The 20,897-nt window shown below is 39.6% G+C and overlaps 2 protein-coding genes across 5 annotated transcripts in view; one reads left to right on the forward strand and one right to left on the reverse strand.

Moving 5' to 3' along the window:
- The window catches only part of LOC106751603 (muscle LIM protein Mlp84B), a 29,732-nt gene extending 18,665 nt beyond the window's left edge, over positions 1-11,067 (reverse strand). For 3 of the 4 annotated variants that reach the window (XR_001375073.1, XM_014632544.1, XM_014632542.1), the window contains exons 1-2: positions 6,371-6,543; positions 869-990 (exon numbers count right to left, since the gene is read on the reverse strand). Coding sequence is in view for 3 of the 4 variants with exons in the window: in XM_014632544.1 (XP_014488030.1) it covers positions 869-983 (115 nt within the window). In the remaining variant the exon portion in view is untranslated. Of the gene's footprint in view, positions 1-868; positions 991-6,370; positions 6,544-10,991 lie in introns of those variants that run through there. The other variant, XM_014632543.1, reaches the window with a different exon arrangement.
- A 4,491-nt stretch (positions 11,068-15,558) lies between these two features.
- Positions 15,559-18,967, forward strand: LOC106751587 (secretin receptor-like). Its single transcript, XM_014632508.1, has 9 exons — positions 15,559-15,628; positions 15,956-16,350; positions 16,866-16,960; positions 17,066-17,222; positions 17,798-17,954; positions 18,039-18,169; positions 18,274-18,365; positions 18,519-18,663; positions 18,734-18,967. Exons 1-9 carry the CDS (start codon positions 15,559-15,561, stop codon positions 18,965-18,967), a joined length of 1,476 nt encoding a protein of 491 aa, XP_014487994.1.
- Positions 18,968-20,897: the final 1,930 nt, after the last annotated feature.

The following is a 20,897-nucleotide window of genomic DNA, read 5'->3' on the forward strand; positions in this document are numbered from 1 at the left end:
TTTTTTACGTGTTTAAAAAAGAACTTACAATGTATTTTCTTCTTCTGTTTTTAGCACGCAACGAAGAATCGAAGATACACGCTCGCGATCGATTGTAATATGATCGCAAGAAGCGTAAATAATTGCTTACGACTTACTCGTCAAGAATGGACAATACTTTTGCTATTTCAGAAATAGACACTGTGCACACATAGTGCCTTCAAAATGTGATGTTCGACACTGAGATTGTTGTGAATTATTCACATCGGTCATTGCACCCGGAATTGTTACCCGACAGCCATCAATTGATTTTTGGCCAACACGCAGGCCTGGTTAGGAATCGCGACGGATTACACGAACACAAAATTTATTTTAGACCGACCTAAGAATAGAAGATTCGATATTGTTTCCCGTAATGGAAATATGAGGCTACGTTCGATGATCGTCGCAGGTTCTTTACCTTACGGAAAAACGCGTCGCCAAATTGATCAAATAAGAAGACCAATTTCGGGGTTGCGATTATTTGAAGAGCAATTATCGACGCAAATGCACCGATTTAACTCATACAATTATCAATTTTCAAGTTTCTTTAAAGAAAATATTTTTCTTTCGACTGTTGTCTGGATTAAAAATGAAAGTCGTTATTTAGAGAAATAATACGAGTGATGTTTCGAATTGAGGAAACGTAAAATCTTGACAAAATAAAACTTCAATATCATAAAAAGATATTACACTTCCTACGTATATATTTTTTCTTCTCTCTACTTTCACAAGTTGCAAAAATGATTAGATTTGCAATTTACTGATTCGTATATAAATAAGAAAAGGTTTATTCATGTTCCTCCTAGGAAATTGTAGTCGCAGGAAATTTATATGTTTGTTTACTCACCGCACTTGAAGCACGTTTTGTGCCATTTCTGTCCACCGGCAACTCGTTCTTCCGCAGCATAAACGGACTTGCCACATTTAGGGCATTTTGGGTGTTCCACCGGCTTGAAAGGCATTTTTACACTACACAGAGAAGAGAAATTCGTTATTCGCTGTGTATCTCGCTGCGCTTACATCAATTATTTGTCGCGAAAAGTCACGTTATGTCAAGTCGTATATTATTTTCATATCGTATCGTTATTTTTTAATGATACACGCAAGCACATATACATGCAACTAAAATAATGTCAGTTTGTCGAATATATAACAAATTATCGCACGCACGTCGCCGACGCCGTTTGAATAATTTCCATCTGAACATAATAGAACTTTTTAATTGAAAAGAGGGACTCAAAATTTTACTTTAGTTATTAATTAACATTTACCAGAAACATAGTCTTTAGCTCGATTTATATACAGGCCGGATTCAAATTCGATGTGTTTCAATGCAAATACAAGTAAGAATAAGCATAACAATTTTCATGAAAAAAATATTTACGTGATAAAATAAATAATTTGATGCATAATTACGTATGAATTAATGTCTTGTATAGTTGCCTACATATTAAAAAGCACGTTCACTCTTCAGGAAAAGTTTCACTGAATCGGAACGCATTTTTCCCCGCGAAGGAGGTTCGCAGATTCAAAATTCAAAATTCGCGAGGGTGGAATCGAATCGGATGCCTTTATTAATACCGAGGCGTCGTCGCTGGTACGGTAACCCACCTCGGTTACCTAACCGACCGCTTATGAGGACGTAAACAATCTGCATTTTCGTCCGACTCGTCGGCAACTAGTTCTATTTCTGTGCCAGCTTAAGGCGCGCGCACGATTGGGACATGTGGAAGGATGGACCGTGCAGAGAGAAAGAGAGAAGAAAAGTATTTCAAGCGTGGTATACCACGAAGAGTCAAATGAATTTAAGATACTGAGCACAAGACGAATAAGAACGGATATTTCCCTCGCATCAAATTACCGTCAAATTCTTCCATTAGGTGTCGACTGCTTTCCAAAATACGTAAAGAAATAATAATCAAATATTTTCGCTCCCGAGTCTATATATTACAGATAATATTTGTATTATTTGTTGTCAGAATATTAGTAATCTTAACCACTGACGGAAAAAAAAAAATCTCCGATTATTCCAAATGAATGTCTACATTCGTCATTGTTGCCGAAAAAGCAAAAGTAAACAGTGATTGATTGACACAATCCCCGGAACGAGATCGCGATGGCACCTGGCACGAATGTTAACAGGGGCGTGCGTAGTCGCCATTTGGCAGCGTTGACAATTAAACGTATATCCGCAGTAACAATATTCTGCGCGAGTAGTAAGCAAAGTTGCGGCGACGGAATAATAGGTGAGCGTACACTTGGCAACGACGTACAACCAGTGTAATATGCCGCCGTCGTTAATAATCCGGCGATTATATTCCGTGAAAAATATACAGGTACAACGATATTAACTAGGTATATTAAAAAAAGTACATAATATGTACGATCAATTGTTATAACTTTATTTTTGAATACATAACTAATATTTAATGTATCTCACTATATAGTTTTTAATATATATATATTTAATGTTTACTATTTAACATATTATTTAACGTATCAATATTTAATATATAATTATAGCATTTTTTGCAATTTTTTTGCGTTTGTGCAATGACGATATGTTCAGTTTGCCTTTCACGTTTTTCCGTTGTGCAAATACGCGCCTTCTCCGCTGGCAGTGAAGTCAGACGATAGTGGTGCGGCAAATAAGCAGTGGTAGCGGTCGGTAATAATGACGGCGCAGTGGTGTAGACTGACGGAGCGTGCGAGTGGTATAGTAGGGAGAAAGAGAGAGTAAGGTAGAGAACGAGAGAGCGAAAGAGAGAGAGGGAAAGAGAGAGAGAGAGAGAGAGAGAGAGTCTGCGGGAATCTATATCCGTGCAGACGCGTGCAGGCAAATTCGCGAGGCCGTATTAGGGAAGGCGCTAGGTATACCGCGGTAGAGCGGTCTTCTCGTTACCCCTACCGTTCAATCCGCACGCATATTCGTGGACGTATGGAATGCACGGTGTAACCTAACTCGGGTATCCTGCCACGTCGCGAGTAGAATGCCGTTATACACGTCCAAATTGCTTTACGTTACGCGCGAAAATAAAAAAAAAGGAATAAGTCGAGACTCACTTGAATTCGAAATATACCAAATATATCATAAAATATCGTAAAACATGCATTTTATTATTTATGTATACCGATATTTATCGTATATCTTATCATTTATGTGTCGATTTATCATATATACTTATTGTAAGATAATTTGCTATGTGATTAAAGCGCACACCGGTCAGCGTACCGTGATCTTCGGTTCGAATAACTAATAACACGGATACTGGATGTCGTTATAAAATAGATCGAGACGAGCGTGCGGCGTGACAAGAGCTGTAATTGCGATAGAAACAGTTAGACGGTTAAGAAACAATTGTAGCATGCGATATGCGTAAGTCTTGGCACTAACAACGGTGGTGAATCATCGACCAGGCGATTACCGGGGAAGCTAATTTCACAAAATGCCTGAACTTTGTGTCTACCGTTGGGAAAACAGGTTATTCTGCAGCTATAGTTATCGCGAGATGCAAAAGTCCTTGATTTCATATGCGGATCTTGAAAAACGTTTCTCTCGCATCGATTATTCAATTCCATAAAACGGCCGCAATAAAACGATAAGATTTATTAACAGTAATTCTTTCTCTCTCTCTCTCTCTCTCCCTTTTTCTTTCTGTCTCTGTTTCTCTCATCCCCGTTCGCACGATTCTAACGCTTTCGCGAGTATCTGGAAATATTATCGCGGCATCGTGTTTCAGGCTGGCCCCATAAATCACATCCGGATAACATAAGCAAGCACGAGCCCCGTACAAAACCAGGATTCTAAAATTAGGTCGCGCTATAAAGAAATCTCGGCGTCCGATAACTCGACGTATAATTACAACGCCCGGTATAGCGAAACATTTCGAATGTAACATGATATCTCGTGTTACATCACGGCCCGCACGGAGGCACCTGAATATTTTCACGCGAGGATCCATCCTTTTCCCATGTCTGTAACATTACTCCCCGAGTACATATCGATTTGTGGATAATAAAATTAATTATTCATTAGAAGTTACCGCGTGGAAATTAGAGCTTCTTAGTCCTTGCCCCCCCCCCCCNTTCCCCCGACAGATTGACGTTTCCAATGTATTTTTAATGCATTGCAAACTTACCGCGTTTATCGCATAAATATTTGAGTAACGGTGTCTCTTAGTAAATTCATGCGGAGATTCACGTTCGAATCCAGATTTACGTTTTGCAATTAGCTATTGGCTCACAAGAGAGTGACGATACGATTATAGACGACGTGTAACGATTTTATGAAATAAGCATCGAGACTATTCGATTAATAGCGTTCATTTAAGGTAATAATGATATTTCGCTCGTTGGATTTATTTGATAACTTAGTCCGATTAGCGCCGTCGGTTGGCGAAAAGAGAGAGAGAGAGAGAGACCGAGTTTCGTTAACTAATAATAGCAAGAGGAATGTATGCGTGTTTTTGAAAATTAACGAGGCTGGTAATTCGCGGATACGCGTGGTAATAATAACTTTTATGACAGCAAGGTACTTTCCGATTAATTTTCATTTTTACACGGAACATGTGTTTGCTCAATTATTTTTCAATAACTCCGCAAGAGAGTATCGCTTATAATCTATTGCGAAATCTTAGAAATCACAAGAATTATTATACTTAATATGTCTTTTTACGGATGTAAAACGATCGCTAATGTAAAAATTTAATGAACCGTAATTATACCTGATACTATATATATATTCGATTTCAAAACGGTTCAGCAATTTTTTTTTTTTTTATACGATTAGAAACATACAGCCGATGGCCTAATGGGAAAATTTAACTTTCTGAGAATTAATCAAAAACAAATTCATTGGACTATCGACTTTGTGTTTTAAACTGCAAAAGAGTGTTCAAAGCATATTAAAACTAAATATATGTCTTTATGAGATTTTCTTTTTTTATTATTATTACGAAAATATAATTTATTTTCTATCGTATGTAACTATACTGAAATTTGTATAAGTAGTTCCAATTATAACCTATTAAGACACACGTCTGGCAATTATATTCGATCGGCTCTGGGATTCGTCTGTTGCGGAAGTTTGTTATTCCCCGTCGCTGTGTTTACATTTTTGTCCCTCTCTTTCCTCCCTAACGTTTCCCATATGCGACAACACGATCGAGCATAATTCAGCTTGGTTCCAATCAATCTTATTAATATCTCGACATTCGAATTATAATGTAATGCGAAATCTATGTTCAGTGATCGCGACTCTATTTTAATATCGCCGCACGGGATTAGATCTTAAGGACATTAGATGTTCAATCATGCCATATCCATTCTAGACAGTACGACACTCTTTACCCTGTCCATCCATACGGCCGGCTGTATTAATTAGCGCTAATTCCCCGTTAACTAAATCTTCTCTCTGCATTATTAACCAAAATTACTGAGACGTTTCACTTCGAGCTCGGATTTAGCTCTCAACCTGAAAATCTCCGAGACATCGTAGCGTCGAGAGGATCTTCAGAAAGAAGTTAATTCGAAGTCAGAATGAACTTCTCCTCGCGCCATTTTTCTGGCACGTGATTGAGAAACGCGCGAGTGCTGGATCCGCGAGGGTGAGTTGCCGAAGAAATCGCGGTATGACTTAATTAGGGGAAACTCGATGATCCGGTAGACTAGGCGTGTAAATCGGCAGGGTGTTAATGATTTCTACGGGCCAATCGATCGCTGAATTACGAGCAGAGATCGCGATTGAAGTTCTCCGAGCCGCACACAAGTTGGCGATTTTCTCGACCTGAATCAAAGCGGAGGGAATCACGCCGTTTCGAGCGCGAGCTGCGAGTCGATTCTCCGGAGGAATCACCGTTCAACCGAGTCCGCTCTCTTATGACGAATCTCGGTAATTATCGGAACGAAACTTGTGCCGATTTCCGCACATATATACGTCCGAGGATCGATCTCCCGGTACGTACAAACCGCGCGACACCATTTTCGGGTCGCGGTTCCCTCTTCGAGACGAGGCGCGAGAGAAACACGAGGAAAACAGACAAATCACGAGGCCGAGATAAATCACGTTTCCCGACGAGCAACCCCGTATGCACTTCTTCGAGCGATACGAAGAGAGGTGTTGCGCGCATATATCACCCGGTGTTGCGGGGTCGTTTACGTCGGTATCGCCGGTAATCGGTCGACATGCGGCTAGAGAAGAGTAGTGTCATCGGTAGTGGTAGCAATAGTAGCAATAGTAGCAGTAGTAGCAGTGTACTAGTGTAGTAATAGTAGTGGTAGTAGTAGCAGCAGCAGCAGCAGCAGCAATAGTAGTAGTACGTATCCGCCACACCGTTATCTGGATACTCACCACTAATCGATCGTAGTTGCGCGAGAAAAGGAAAAAAATAGACAGAGAGAAAGAAAGAGAAAGAGAAAAAGAGAGGAAGAGAGAGAGAGAGAGAGAGAGAAAGAGAACAATTCGAATAAGTGGATTACAAAACACCGAGCACTCTACACCGCACTAATACTGGATTCGAATGACTGTGCTCGCGTCGGGAACGTCCTAGTCATAGCCCGGGCTTTGCACACGGCACGTGTGCATCGGGAACGTCAGTGCTGTTGACGACGATGACGACGCCGACGGTGGCGGTAACGGCGGCGGCGGTGGCGGCGATGGAGGCGGTGGACCTCGAAGGGCAACGGGAACTCGGGTAGCCTACGAGATAAAGTGACTAAAGAGTGATCGAATGCGCTGATGATGTCCAAAGGATGTAGACAGCGTGACAGAGAGGCGATACTCGCGACTCGTGATTCGTTTTTCTCGCGAATTACGGCCACCGGCCGTTTCATTGTTAATTGTTCGTCGTCAATTGCGCGTGAGCGAAGAAACGGGCGGAAGGAAAGTCTGGACAAATTTAACAACAATAGTAATAATGACTTCATTTTTATAATAATATGGAAAAGTACGAAATATATAATTAGTAAGAAAAGAAATTAGTATCAATTCAAGATTCATATTCTCATATATAGAGAGAGAATGGATCGTCATTTCGCTGTACGCTTCGGTCTGGCTATTCAAGAATGACTTCATTATTATCGGTGATAAGGCATAATAAGGCATTCTTCTATTCTTTCGAAGTTATATTTGCCATAGATTTTGGAGATTATCATAATATAATAATTTTCTGCCCGTCCGTTACTTCATGTTCGCCCGAGGAGAGTTATAACAAGTTTATATGCGATCTGTTAAATAAGAGTGAAGGGACTTAAATATTGCGCGTTTTTACAAAAGGCAGAAGATGAATAAAGAAATTGATAATTTTATATGAAACTTGCTCCCTCGGGATACCTTCTCGAATAGCTTTATGTGTTTTTGCACCTTATTTATACTGCACTAATGAAAATGTTTCTTTAATACTTCAAATTACATTTATCACCAAGTTTTACCTGCGATCGGACTTGGTCAATTTATAAGCTCAACGTTAAGAATAAGTCGTTCAGAAACAAATTGCATTAATCGTTCTAAAGATCTCATTTACGCGCTTTCCTGTAAAATTCATGACGTTTATACAACAGCCGATAAGGACAATCGAATATTAAGATGAGAAGTAAACATCCAAGAATAAATACATCGGTACCTCGGAATCATACAGACAGATATACCGCTAACGTCGTCTCGACAGGAGGGGCGTTAAACGTCCGACACTTATCTCAGACTTTTATTCACGTATTTTTAAGCGATGAATCATGATGCACTTCAATGATCTCTGCACCACCGATCTCTCAACATACCGAGCATGACTCGTCTGTTTGGTAGGAAGCCTCGCAGTCTAGCGAGTGACACATGTGACGCAGATACATGTTGTATCATCCGGCGACAGTAATAAATGTGAGCTATTACCGCGATATTCCTATTCCTGGCCGGACACGATCGACCCGATAAAACTTTAATCTGTTGTACTGTAACGCTAATAAATCGTAATTACGAATTAGTACCTCGAAACGTGATGAAATCAACATTTACGTCGCTTGCGACCCAAGAATCTCGTCATATAGCAGTATATATTATCTATAAAATATAAATAAATATAGAAGAATAAATACTCGAGGAATCGATGATTTTTCAGATTTCACGTGTCAAACTGCCGATAAAAAGGCTAAACCTGGAGTCCTTGACTCTCGGATCTCCGAATCGAGAGTTTCCATTTTTCCTCGGGACAAATGGTTGTAAGGGCTATCGTGGAAAACTGGAGATATCACGATATCCGTGATACTACGCGGACTATGTCCACATAAGAGCAAAAGAGTTCATTTGACCCACTTTAGAACGGTGTAAATCACCGCGGGCTCGCGACGGAAAGTTCCGCCCTCGGGGAGAATTACGGTCGCGGCGAAATGTGTAAAAATACATCGCAGATGGTAGACACACGAAGAATCCCGTAGGGTGTCCGCAGTTAGTGAGGCACGGCAAAAATATGCGGGGCTGTCGTTTGAACGCCACCCACACGCGGCCACTCGTTTTCTTCTACGAATATCCGCCGGCTTTATAAATATAATTTCGCCGGCTGTTAATGTAATGACGATCGAATTTCAGGGAGTATCTCCGATACGACGAGGGATCATTGCCTCGGAAGTCTCGGGATCGCGTGCATCATACGTACAGAATATCGTGCCGATGAAAACGGCACCTGATTCCGAGCACGTCGATATTGATTGTTAATATATGCTTCGTCTTCTTCCTACGTATCCCTCCGATAAAGATATTTATAACCTGAAATCTTGCATCTAACAGCCCTCTCAAGCATCAAATCGTGGCACGCGAGCACCTGATCGATTGGAACACAAGATGTTCCTGTTAAATTTTAATTGCACACGTAGAAAATATTATGGTAAAAATGATGAAAAAATTTTGTAATGCCGGACTATATTGAAATTATGACTGAAATTATAATGTGTGCTGTAATCTTTAATGATGAACATTATGTACATACATCATAGATTACAATAGATATAATAATTTCGATAATAATTCTGGTATAATCCAGCGTAACAAATTTTTGTACTAATTTTTACTATAATATTTGTTTCCGTGTAGGAAAGCAACATCCGACAGTGCAAACGCGAATATACAGGGTGAGACAATAACTATTACCACCTGGAATATCTTAAAAGGATAAAAATATTTTATCAACGACTAAATGGAGAAAGTTTAAATTTACAGAAGGTATTGGAAGTGACGATCAGTGATATCAATGCGATTCCTATTAGAAAATTTTCGTTTATAATTCAGTTCATAAAATTTTCTCCCGCTATCACGTTTCAAAGATATTCGATATGGTAATCATTATCGCCCCAATTTTATATAATTTTCTTCCTTAGAGAACTTTCCGTCAAGATGTGTTCACCGTCGTCGATTCATCGCGGGAGTAACCGGGAGGCGTCGGTGCTTCTCCTACGAAGTTCGATTGAACGGGAAGGGTGCGGCGGTAAAAGAAATGCGAGCATTTTTCCTAATTCAGCGTTGCCGAGGAATTTCCACCGCGACCGGGCCGCACGATTCCTCGTGGCCGGGCGGCTGTTTTCCGCGTCCTCGGGCACCCTCGTCTCAGCCGCGGGATTCCTCGACGGTGGCGAGCGAACGGACGTGGGCGAACGTGGTACGAGGGCGAGGGGATCGCACTCTCTTTCTGCCTCTTCCCCTCTCCCCTCTCTTTCTCTCTCTCGCTCGGCTTTTCGTAACGAGCCGCAGTGAGTACCGTGAAGCCGCGCGCGGCCGCACACACTCATCGTCTAATAATAATATCTTGCTCAAATTTCTATTTTTAGGAGAGATATGTGTGTGCGCGCGCACACGTGTCTTTATGTAAAAGGCGCAAGTATATGGTTACGCTCGCCTACATGCGAGCAGCGCGCTTACGGTTATGAAGCCGCCGACGACGGCAACGTCGTCGTCGTCGTCGAATTATTATCGCACACCAGCCGCTTAATATAAGCCATGGAATTAACAGCGTAATGTAACGGCCGGGATGTGTAACGGCTTAGCACTGCTGAAATTTCTCTCGGTCTCGCGTTAGCGGAACTGCCACAATCATCCGCGGAGAGTGACGAGCATCTGTCAAACGCGCCTCCTCGCAATTTTATATTGTCGTTGACGTGCAAATGTGCACGGTTAAGTGTCGCACGGGTGTCTCGCGACTGTGTACATGCGGCGTTGTTCTATCGTGGATCGGTACCGCACATGCCTCCGAAATATCGGATATCTTTCCGCGACGTCGCTATTTTTAGCGCCCGCGAACTAATATCAAAGTTGGCAAGGTATATCATATCGCGTGAGAAAACGAGAAAATGTACGGCCCTTAGAATTCGTCTTCCTCTCGCTCCCCCGAAAGGTGGCGAGGTTTAAATTCAATCATAACGCCCGACAAATGCACGGGAAGAAGTGCCGTTGAGTCGATAAGATTTTTCCAACAGTAACATCGTTGGAATCAATCTTCCTTGATTGATGGCATAAACATCGTTAAAACTACCGTCTTATATGTATTGTTTCCATAATTCAAGCATCAATTTCAATGATACCGCTATTGAATCAAGAAGATTTCCACCGGTGTTACGGCGTGCTGCTGGAAATTCTATCGATTCAACAGCGTTTTTCTCCTGCGTACGCATAATAGGTGAAAGCATGGGGAAACGCGCATGGGGTGAAAGCAGAGTCGTCTTTTTTATTTATCTGTTAATTTATTATTTTCTCGATCCATTCTTTTTTACTCATCGTCATAGCTTTTTACACGTTGCGCGCACGGCGCCATGCGTACGACACCGCTCTTTTCCCTTTTTTTCAGCACAGCCTGCCGAGACATTTTACGCCCGGCCGTTCTGTTATCCCGCTAACGCGAATTTACTCGTGCACCAGGCGCTCGTTATTTGCCAGCTCGACAAGTTTACGCATCGCGGGCTATTTGTTCACGCGAGTAAACCGTCGGCGTACTTACAAAGTGCGTGCGGGCCATGCAGCAACGTCAACTATGGCCAACTTCCGGTACTTTCACTTCTCATTCTCACTCTCTCTCTCTCTCTCTCTCTCTCTTACTCTCACCCTCTCTCTCTCTCTCTTTTCATCTTCTCTCGTCCCCCTCTCTTCGGCCCACCCCCTCACCCACCCCTTCATCCGGTTTCTCAGCTCGCCGAACCCGGTAATACGCACTCACACGCACATCGATGCCGATCCGGCTTTTTATATAAAAGCCGCGCGCACTTATCGTCCTGAAAATAGAAATTTGAGCAAGATATTATTATTAGACGATGAGTGTTCTCGGGGTTCTCAATTCAGCCTGCCCGTTTGTTACGAGGAGCCGAGAGAAGATGGAAGGCCGCCCATACTTCACGTCATCCTTCAGCCGCTTCACCTCCTACTTTAATCCATTAGTGCGTAAGGTCGTTTTCTCACAGAAACACTCGCGTTTTAATTAGGCGTTGTCTCCTCGCAACTGTTCCTTTTTGTATTTGTCGGTAATGACGACGGGCGACCGTTGGACACTCTACGAGTTTCTTTTATTGTCTCGCATTTTATTATTGTTTTATTATTTTCATACCTACAGGTATATTTTCATATTTACGAACATATACATGAACGCATGTACTATTGTGCAAGCTGTCGACGTTCGCTGTTGTTAGCGGATTGTAAACAAATTCAGAACGTGCACCTTGAGTCGCCTTTGCAGAACTTCGTCCCAGCATATCACGAGAAATCGTTCGCCAACTTCTTTAATTAATTTCTCAATAATTGATTATTTTTATTATTACACAACTAATTTCTTAATAACTTTTATTTGCTTTACATTGAACGGTCGGTTAAGAGATAGAAAATGTCACGTCGGGTTCTCTCATCTGAGGGGGAAAAAAGGCGGAAAGATCTGAAAATATAATCACCGTAGAAATTACCGTTCGAGGAAGTCTTCGAATTTTACGACATCGTCGATGCTAATCGGATTAACTGCCGTCTAACTCGAATCGATTATACAAATTCAATTTCCTGCGCGAGGAATATTCTTGCGCGCGCAATCTCGAGCCGTAATTGATTACGAATCAGGATATAGCGCGAGCTGCATCATGTCACCCTGCTGTCTTTCGTCGTTGTCACGAGCACCTTACAGCTCCGATATTTATTAATAATCCCGCAAGTTCTCTGTGTGTGAACGCGCGCCCACCGCTGTGCGAAGCGTGCGAATGAACGTGAGTGACTCACAAACATTATTTTCGTGCTGTCGCTCTAACAAATTGTGTATATCCCTCTGCGAACGCGGATGACGCGGAACGCGCGAATGGATTGAGATACGATATATATGTGAAATTCGTTTGGGGCGGACGACCAAAAGTTTAAATAGTCATCAGTGCGATACGAATACAATCAATATAATGAATAATATTCTTAATACAGTTATATTAATAAAATTAACGTCATTAGTAACATATAATTTAAATCAAGGCGGTATACCCTTCATCTTCGTGCTTATATTTCACCCTTTCACTGTGAGAACCTCCGAAACCAAACACGCGCTGTACGACGCGAATTTATAACAGCAGCCGACGCTGCACGACGAATTTCTGAATTTATACTATTTATATTAAGTAATTTAATAATCTGTTTACGTATGATATATATTTCGTACTGCAAACATAGCAAACGTCTATAGACATCAATATAAAAGGTGAGCAATTACGACAAAACGCCTATAGATGCCGACAGCGTGCAGTGAATGTTATCCAATGCATATATAGACGTCAATAACGATGAAAGGATTAAAACGATAAAAGGATTTTTTTTGCCCTTCAAACTTCGTACAATCGTGCGATGCGCTATTTAGATAAAGAAATATATAAATAAATAGTCGGAAAAATCGTGGTTTTATGTATATGTATAATATAGAGATATTGTTCGTAATATATTGTCTAGAGACAAAAGTGTTGCCGGCTATAAACCCCAAAAGGTGAATATTCTTATTTATTATATCGTATGTCAGATGATAGACACAGAATATTGCGTAATAGCCTTATTTCGGTAAACATATTCCCCTACGCGGCCGACTAAGGGTGTTATCGATCTTTTTCGGTGTCGTTGAAGATCGCGTTTTATCCATCCGTCGTTAACGTCATTTCCCGTTAAACACCGGAATTCTAGAAATAGGCTGCACGTGCATTTTTTCGCATCCTTTTTCACGAAGGTCTTTATGACTTCTTTATAACTATTATCACTTCCGAAGTACTGGGTTTTTATCGACAGCATCGGATTATCCTGGAGTGTCGTCTTTATCGACGGAAGGAACGTCTTCTTCAGGAAACTCGAGGTAAAGGACACTCTTATACAGAGTATTAATGCTCGTGTACAGATAGAGCGCATCAAAGTTTTGCGAACTTCGAAATATAATTATTAAGGAGTTAGTCAAAGAATATTGACGAATATTGACGAAGTGCGCGAAAAAACTACGGCTCAAAGAAGATGTCTTGGATTTGTTTACAATTTCCAATCAGCCTAGATTGTTAATATGCGTCACATCTATATGTTCTAACATAGAAGAAAAAGTAAAAAAATAATATATGAAATAATGTATGAAAAATAAAAAATACAGGATAAAAAATAATAAACTCGTGTATCAAGATGTATACAAATAAAGCACAATTGTCGATAGTTCTCCGAACCGATTGCTCAAAAATAGCGGAATCTATGTTAAAGAATATTCACACACAAATACAATAAGTACTTTTTTCTCAAAGGTTGCTATTGTAATATATCTGACTGTTAAATATTAGATATACTGGTTTCTTCTTCTTTCATAGCTGTGTCTACATAAAACATGTCCTGCATGCAAGATTGAAGAGCGTACATCTCATAACAGTCGATGTTGATTCAGTAGAGTGCATCTTTGGAAATCCCATTGTTACACCCCACTCTTTGCCGCGAAAACTAAGTGAAAAAACGGCACAATATATTAAAAGCTAAGATTGTCATCCCGATATACTAATATTGACGGCGGTTGGTCAAAGAGGTTTCTCGAATATTAATATTTGATGGATTACTTTTGTCGAGCGAAAACAATATTTACGTCCGGTAAAAACATTTATGCAAATGCACACCGAGCGTACATCGAAATTTGATAGATATAGAAATGATATGAAAATTTCTGGATAAAGCCTGTCATAATCAACGATTAATTAATTACATCGAGCTTACATAATAATTATAAAAAAGAGATAGCTATTATTACGATAAAGTAGTGTGTTTTGCAATAATTGTACGTTCTTTCTTCAATCGCGACGTCCATTTCCACGGAAGATGAAATCTCGTTTCTTCTTTGACTTAAGAGGTTATCTTTCCTCCATCAATACGCATATTTCAAATTACTTTCATTTCTTTTTACGTCCTTATATATTTTATGAAGTACATTTGGTTATCTTCAGGAATAAACGCCGCGATTGCATCAGCCCGATCAAATCTTTGCATGGATAACAAATTACTTTTAATGCAGGGGAACGCTTGGCATACTCCTTGTCCGCTTGTCGACTCGTTTGCTTGTATTTTTATCCGAATTGGTCCCCGCTTGTGCGTCGTCTAGAGAGGAAGGTTGGTCGGAGTATGGAAAAGTGTACGTGTGATCGCGCAGCCGCCTGATTCTCATGCGAAGAGCCAAGGTACCAGAAGGTGCGCGATCAGTCGAACGCGTAGGTGAACATTCTAAAGAAAGTCCTACCGCTTGTGGAATCATCGTCGTGCGCAATTTGACAAAACGAGGGGAAAGTAAAAGCGAGCGCGAAAAAACGAAATCAGAGGTAAGACAAAGCTGGAAAGAAAATAATCTACCGAATAATTAGAAAACTAAACTTATTTTAACGTATTCAACTTATTTTAACGTATTCAATATATTCGTAACATTTAGTGGAGCGTATATATTATATAAGTTTAGATGGTAAAACATCCTCCAAAGTTTTACTTCTTTTGCGGTTGCAAAAGAATCTCTCTAGCAAATATCTTATACTTTTTATATAAAATATCATAATCTATATATTGATAAAATTGATAAAAATTTAAAGAACAAACCACAGTATTTTATACAAAAATCCACAAAACACTCGCCTAAAATGTTATGTATTTTTATCTGTACTCTCAATCGTTTTTAATTGTTGATACAAATATCCGCGTAATGTCTACCATTTTAGAAGAAAAGGGAATACAATTGAGGGCCAGAAGGGGAATCTAGAAATTTGAAGAAAGATAGAGAGGACTGACCCGCGCTGGTAGTAAAAATAAATTTCGAAAGCGGAAATAAGAAATAAAAGATAAAGCGCAGACTGTTTTGGAAACTCTTTCACAAAGCATCCCGCACGACTTAGATTTAAATAATAATAGAATAGCATAATGTATTATATGCACAATGGTGATCCATATGTAATAATTCATGAGTAGTGCGAATGAAGGACCGGAAAGAGTTTCGCCGAAATATGAAAATTGATCGGACAACGTCTAATCGGAGCGGTATTTTTCTTACTTATTTTTTCAGCGTCACGATGGGAATTGCAAAACTGAAGCGTTTCTTAGCCGAACAGCAACGCAAATGCGATCATATTCTCAACGAAGGTGAGAACTTCTAACTTTATTCTTTCGTATATACAATATCCGTATATACAATATTTGTATGCAATTCTTTATTTCTTACTCCTAACTGCGTCTCTAATGATATTCATATGTTTATCTTGAGAAAAGGAAAAAGCGATGCCGCGGTAAAATCAATCGAGGTCTAAGCTTGTAGCTTTTGAAATTAACTTTCAAATGTTAGAATCCGTATCTTGCGTCATCATAGATCAAAATCCATATCATCTTGCGTATCATAAACAAATAACTACGTTATCACCGTCAACGAGAAATACCTGATCTTACGAGAGAACTCGCTCGTGCTGTCGGAAGTCGCCAAGATCAACTTGTTCGGCGATTTCGACAACAGCATGGAGCGGCTTCACCTGTCAGAAAGGTATTACAACCTTACGGAAGCGAATGCCACCGTCAACGAGATCGACACCAAAGTAGAGATTTCTCCATGTTCGCCGATCGCGGTGAATCATTCCTGCTGGACTCTCTCGCCCGGCATGACCGTTTTATCCTGCCCAATCGCCTGGTCTATGGGACACAATCTGACGAGTAATAACCTGAGGAACCTGAGCAGCAAAATCTGTCTGGCAAACAGCCAAAGGTTCCAGAATGTGAGCGGCTCCTTCTGGAGCCTGTGCACAGAGAGTAGCACGTTCTATACGTTTGATGACCGCAGGCTCAAATATTCACGAGACCTCGTAGAGGAATTGTCCGTAAGTTTTATCTACCTTATGTATCCACATAGAAAAAAATATAATAAAAATTGCCACGAAATTTTGTAATGCTGGATCATACCGGAATCATGATTGAAATTATGTGCGTTGTAACCTTTAGTTATGTGTACGCATGATATACATCATTAAAGATTATTACGCACATCATCAATTCCGGTACAGTGCAGTATTACAAAAACTTTGTGATAATTTTTACCACAATATTTTCCCTCAACTGTGATTCGAATATAATTGAAGGCAACATGAAATTTGCATAATGAAATAAAGAGAGATTGTTCAACATCAGGATAATAATCGTAACTTTTCCCTAAGAGCGGAAACGTGGAAAGCGAAAAGTTCCGCGGGAACTCGACGACTTTAGCGATCATGTAATATTTCGAATAATAGAATCGTGTGACTTTTCGCGCTTCCGCTTTCAAGGAAAAAACCACATAGTCGCCGTCCAGGGCATTTGTCGTTTGATACTTTAAATATCATCACCGTGTTTTCCATAGAAATGGTTGCGGATCATCAGAATAATGTCGCTAATAGGATACACCACATCCTTGATCACCTTGATCGTCGCTATGGTGATCTTCTCTTCACTTCGGTAAGTGTATTCTCCTACATGGCCAACTAAAGACGTTGTCGTTCTCTTTCCATTGAAACTCGCGCTTTATCCATCAGTCGCTAATGTCGTTTCCCGTTACCGTAGAAAGCTTTGGAATCCTCGAAATAAGCTGCACATGCATCTTTTCGCATCCTTTATCATGAGGGCCTTCACGGCACTTTTGAAGTATTGGATCTTCATTGATGGCATCGGATTGTCTTGGGACTTCTTTATCGACGGGAAGATCGTCTTCATCAAGGAGGTAAAGGACGTTTGCCCAAGGCACTAACGCTCATGTGCACGTAGAGCGCATCAAACTGAACGGAAAATTCCTCTATTGTTTACAAACGTCATAATATGATTTTTAAAAAGTTAATTAAAGTATGTCAGCTAACGATTGGTTGAGAATACTAATTGCCGTTCGTCGGATTATTCTGCTGAATTTACAAATTATTTTGCTATAAGAACAAATTAGTGAATATAGGAAAACACTGTTTTGTTCTAACAGCAAGTTAACGTATCCTAAGGTCCAAATTCACCGAGCAGAATATTTTTTAACTGACGATAAAACTGTTTCTGTTCTAATTACGAATATTTCGCTACTTTGGTTACGCCAACTAAATTTCATTGCTGTCGAACAAAAAAGCAGTAGCCACGACGAAATTTCGCTACCAACAGCGAAATAACTACATAACAAAATTCTTTTTATCCGTGTATATATATATATATATATATATATATATATATATATATATATATATATATAGATATATATTTTATATATGTGACGCTAATATTCGAAATTTCCTTTGCTAATCGACTATTTCACATCTCTAGACGTGGGTTTGCAAGCTTTTTACGAGTCTATGGCAATACTCCATCATAGCGAACTACTCGTGGATCCTGATGGAAGGATTATACCTGCACAATCTAATAGTCTTGGCACTTTGTTCCAATTCTAGTCCGATAACGCTGTATATCCTTTTGGGCTGGGGTGAGTTGGATTCTAGGTGAGATTGCGTTGGACTTTTACAAGTTCCAACGCATCCTGTTCAAATTTAACTTCACCATCTTGCAGGTCTTCCCGGTTTGGTAGTAGTGCCATGGATCGTAACACGCGCCACCATAGAGGATACTCTCTGCTGGACTACCCACGACAATCCCTCGCTTTTTCGCATCATTAGAATACCGATTATGATATCTATTTTGGTACGTTAATCGTATCAGATAGGAATATTCGTTCGCATTATAGAAATATTCTATACTACTCTCGCTCTCCCTCCCTCTATTCATTTCCTCTTTTGAACTTGCAGTTCAATTTCGTGCTGTTCCTGAACATCGTTCGCATGCTATTCGTGAAGCTGAAGACATCGGTGTACCTGCAGCACAAGAAGATGCAATACAAGTTGGTGCATTAATTTTGATGTGTATATGAAAAAAGGAAAATCTTATCTCTATGATTTCTCTTATTGAAAGGGAAATTGTCATATTTATATAATATTACCGTTATCATCGGTGTTTGCTATAGTTTCGCTATAGTTACATATAATTAATTTAGAAAGTGGACGAAGTCGACTATGGTCTTGGTTCCGCTTTTCGGAGCCCACTATACCCTGTTTCTGGAATTATCTTACTACATTGATAAGGACTACCGCATTGAGCTCATCTGGATGTTTTGCGATCAGCTGTTCGCGTCTTTCCAGGTATCTATTGTAATGTGGCAAAAGATCTATTCTACCGTATAATTAACACTCGTGTCATTTATCCTTGCAGGGTACTTTTGTGGCTTTACTTTACTGTCTACTAAACAGCGAAGTAAGAGCGGAAATGTTTCGAACTTGGAAAACCCGACGATCCAAGTGGTACGTTGATTCTTTCAACTCCGGACATCGAGAATTGTTGAAGAACTTGAAGAGCAAGACTAGCCGAAAGCGGTGTCGATCGGAGGGCGACAACGGATCGTCCAATTCTGCGGGTACAGCCATGAGGGAATTATCATTGCCGTAGAAGAAAGAATTAAATACAATAGATTTGAGAATCGACTGTCTCGAACACTATTCTTATTTTGTTATAAATGAAATTTATATAAATATATACTCGAAAGATGCATTTATCAATACAAAAATAAATGGATGATAGTTTATTTAAAATGAGACATTAATTAAAGTGAAAAATGTAGGATCTCTGCAAGAGGTGTTCTTTAACATAAATGATGAAATCTCAATTTTACATTAACAATTATCATTTGTCGTTAACCATGGTATAAAATAGCTTTAATCAGATTTGTGCCGTAGATTTTAAAATAACGTTTACATGGATAAATGACGTATTATCTGCATAATGTTTACACAAACTCTTTCTCACATCGACAAATAAATAATACTTATTTTCCTTTGTTATCAATGTGAAGTCAAGTTCTCCAAACCCACTATTGATTTTTCATGAAATACTAAATCGTAAAATATTAAAATTGTGTCATTATGTTTGAACGAAATAACTTTACCAATTTTTAATAGTTTATATTACGTAAAGTTAAATATAATCCATCTTACGCAGATTTAGTGATGCAAAAAGTATACGTGCTTTTAATATACAAATGTTATATCACATTATTATTCAAGTTTACCTATGAGTTCTCTCTCAACAGAAACAAAATATGAAATTAAGACTTACGACATGTAAGAAGAAGACGAACCATTCCATAACGGTTCATAGACTATTTATTGTTTACATAACGTAATTGTCCGATATCGAACTGTTTTCTCCATGAAGACAAAATTAAACATCATTTATTTAATTCAGCTGACAGCTGACCGCGCACGTCGTCTTTGTACAGAAATGATCGATACTTTCTTAATTTGATTAACACGTTTCCGCTGGTAATGGGTTTTACGTCACAATGGAGACACGTGACATTATGATCGGCGATGTTTCGCGATAATTGAATTAAAGAGGTACATTTGGCGGGCTGTAAGAGAGGAACCGACAACAACCGGACCGATCGAGAAAGGGGCTGTCGTCGTAATAACGAGGTGTAAACTATTACATGACACCACTCGGCGACCGCAGAACGCATTAATCGGTAGTGTTGTGCGGGACGTGTGCGTCCTTCTTATTTGCCACAGCGAAAAAATCAGCTGTGGTATTGTGAACACGCGTCAACACCCTCATGTACAATTTCCGCAGGGGTTGTAGTTTAGACGTGGCACCCCGTCCGATTGAAAATAGATTGAAGTCCGATTGACCAATTTGCATGATTACGGGTTTCGTGGGGTATCTTTGTGTTTTAGAGGGAGAACAGGAGCGCGAAAAGGCGTTTCTCCTCGTTCCTTCTTTCCAAGTCCGTTAAAGAAAAATATTCGAGCAAACCTGAGAAAAGATGTTAATGAAAATACGATTGTTGTAATTGTTGTGATAAGGAATAAATTACAGAGAAATCAATTCTCTCATTATTTCTTTCATCGAGATATGTAAAGATCCTCTGTTTCACCGGAAAAAAAAAAGAAAGGAATAACTTAACCATGACTTGATAACTTTCAAGGTAACGCGAAACTTCCTACGTAGGCGTAATTATCCTTATGGAAAAGTTATACGACGTATGGAACATTTTAATAGCGTACATTTTGTATCAAAGTGATAATTTACCAGGCATTAAGAATCAAGGCCTGATTGTACCAATGTTATTTTGGCTTAAGCAGAAATTAAAATATCGTATTTATTATGTCACTAATATTAATAAGACAAACGCAAATTAAAACACTTTAGGTATCGCTTTGGTACGACAAATTTAAAGTTTTAAGTTTCGCTTAAAGCGAAACATGATTAGGGCAATCAGACCTTACTCAATTAAACAACGCTAGAGTCGATTTCCGAGGCGCCCGCTTTATCTCGATCGTGATAATCTCAAACGCGATTATAGGTAGTAGGAAATTACGTC

This window comes from Dinoponera quadriceps, unplaced genomic scaffold, assembly GCF_001313825.1.
Source record: "Dinoponera quadriceps isolate SergipeBrazil2010 unplaced genomic scaffold, ASM131382v1 scaffold386, whole genome shotgun sequence".
Taxonomy (NCBI): Eukaryota; Metazoa; Arthropoda; class Insecta; order Hymenoptera; family Formicidae; genus Dinoponera; species Dinoponera quadriceps.

What these genes read in the sequence shown, in the direction of transcription:
- LOC106751587 (XM_014632508.1), top strand. Translation starts at nt 15,559, where the DNA reads ATGGGAATTGCAAAACTGAAGCGTTTCTTAGCCGAACAGCAACGCAAA. An exon ending in GTATATCCTTTTGGGCTGGG is followed by an intron (nt 17,955 to 18,038) that starts GTGAGTTGGATT and finishes ACCATCTTGCAG; the next exon opens with GTCTTCCCGGTTTGGTAGTA. An exon ending in CACAAGAAGATGCAATACAA is followed by an intron (nt 18,366 to 18,518) that starts GTTGGTGCATTA and finishes TAATTAATTTAG; the next exon opens with AAAGTGGACGAAGTCGACTA.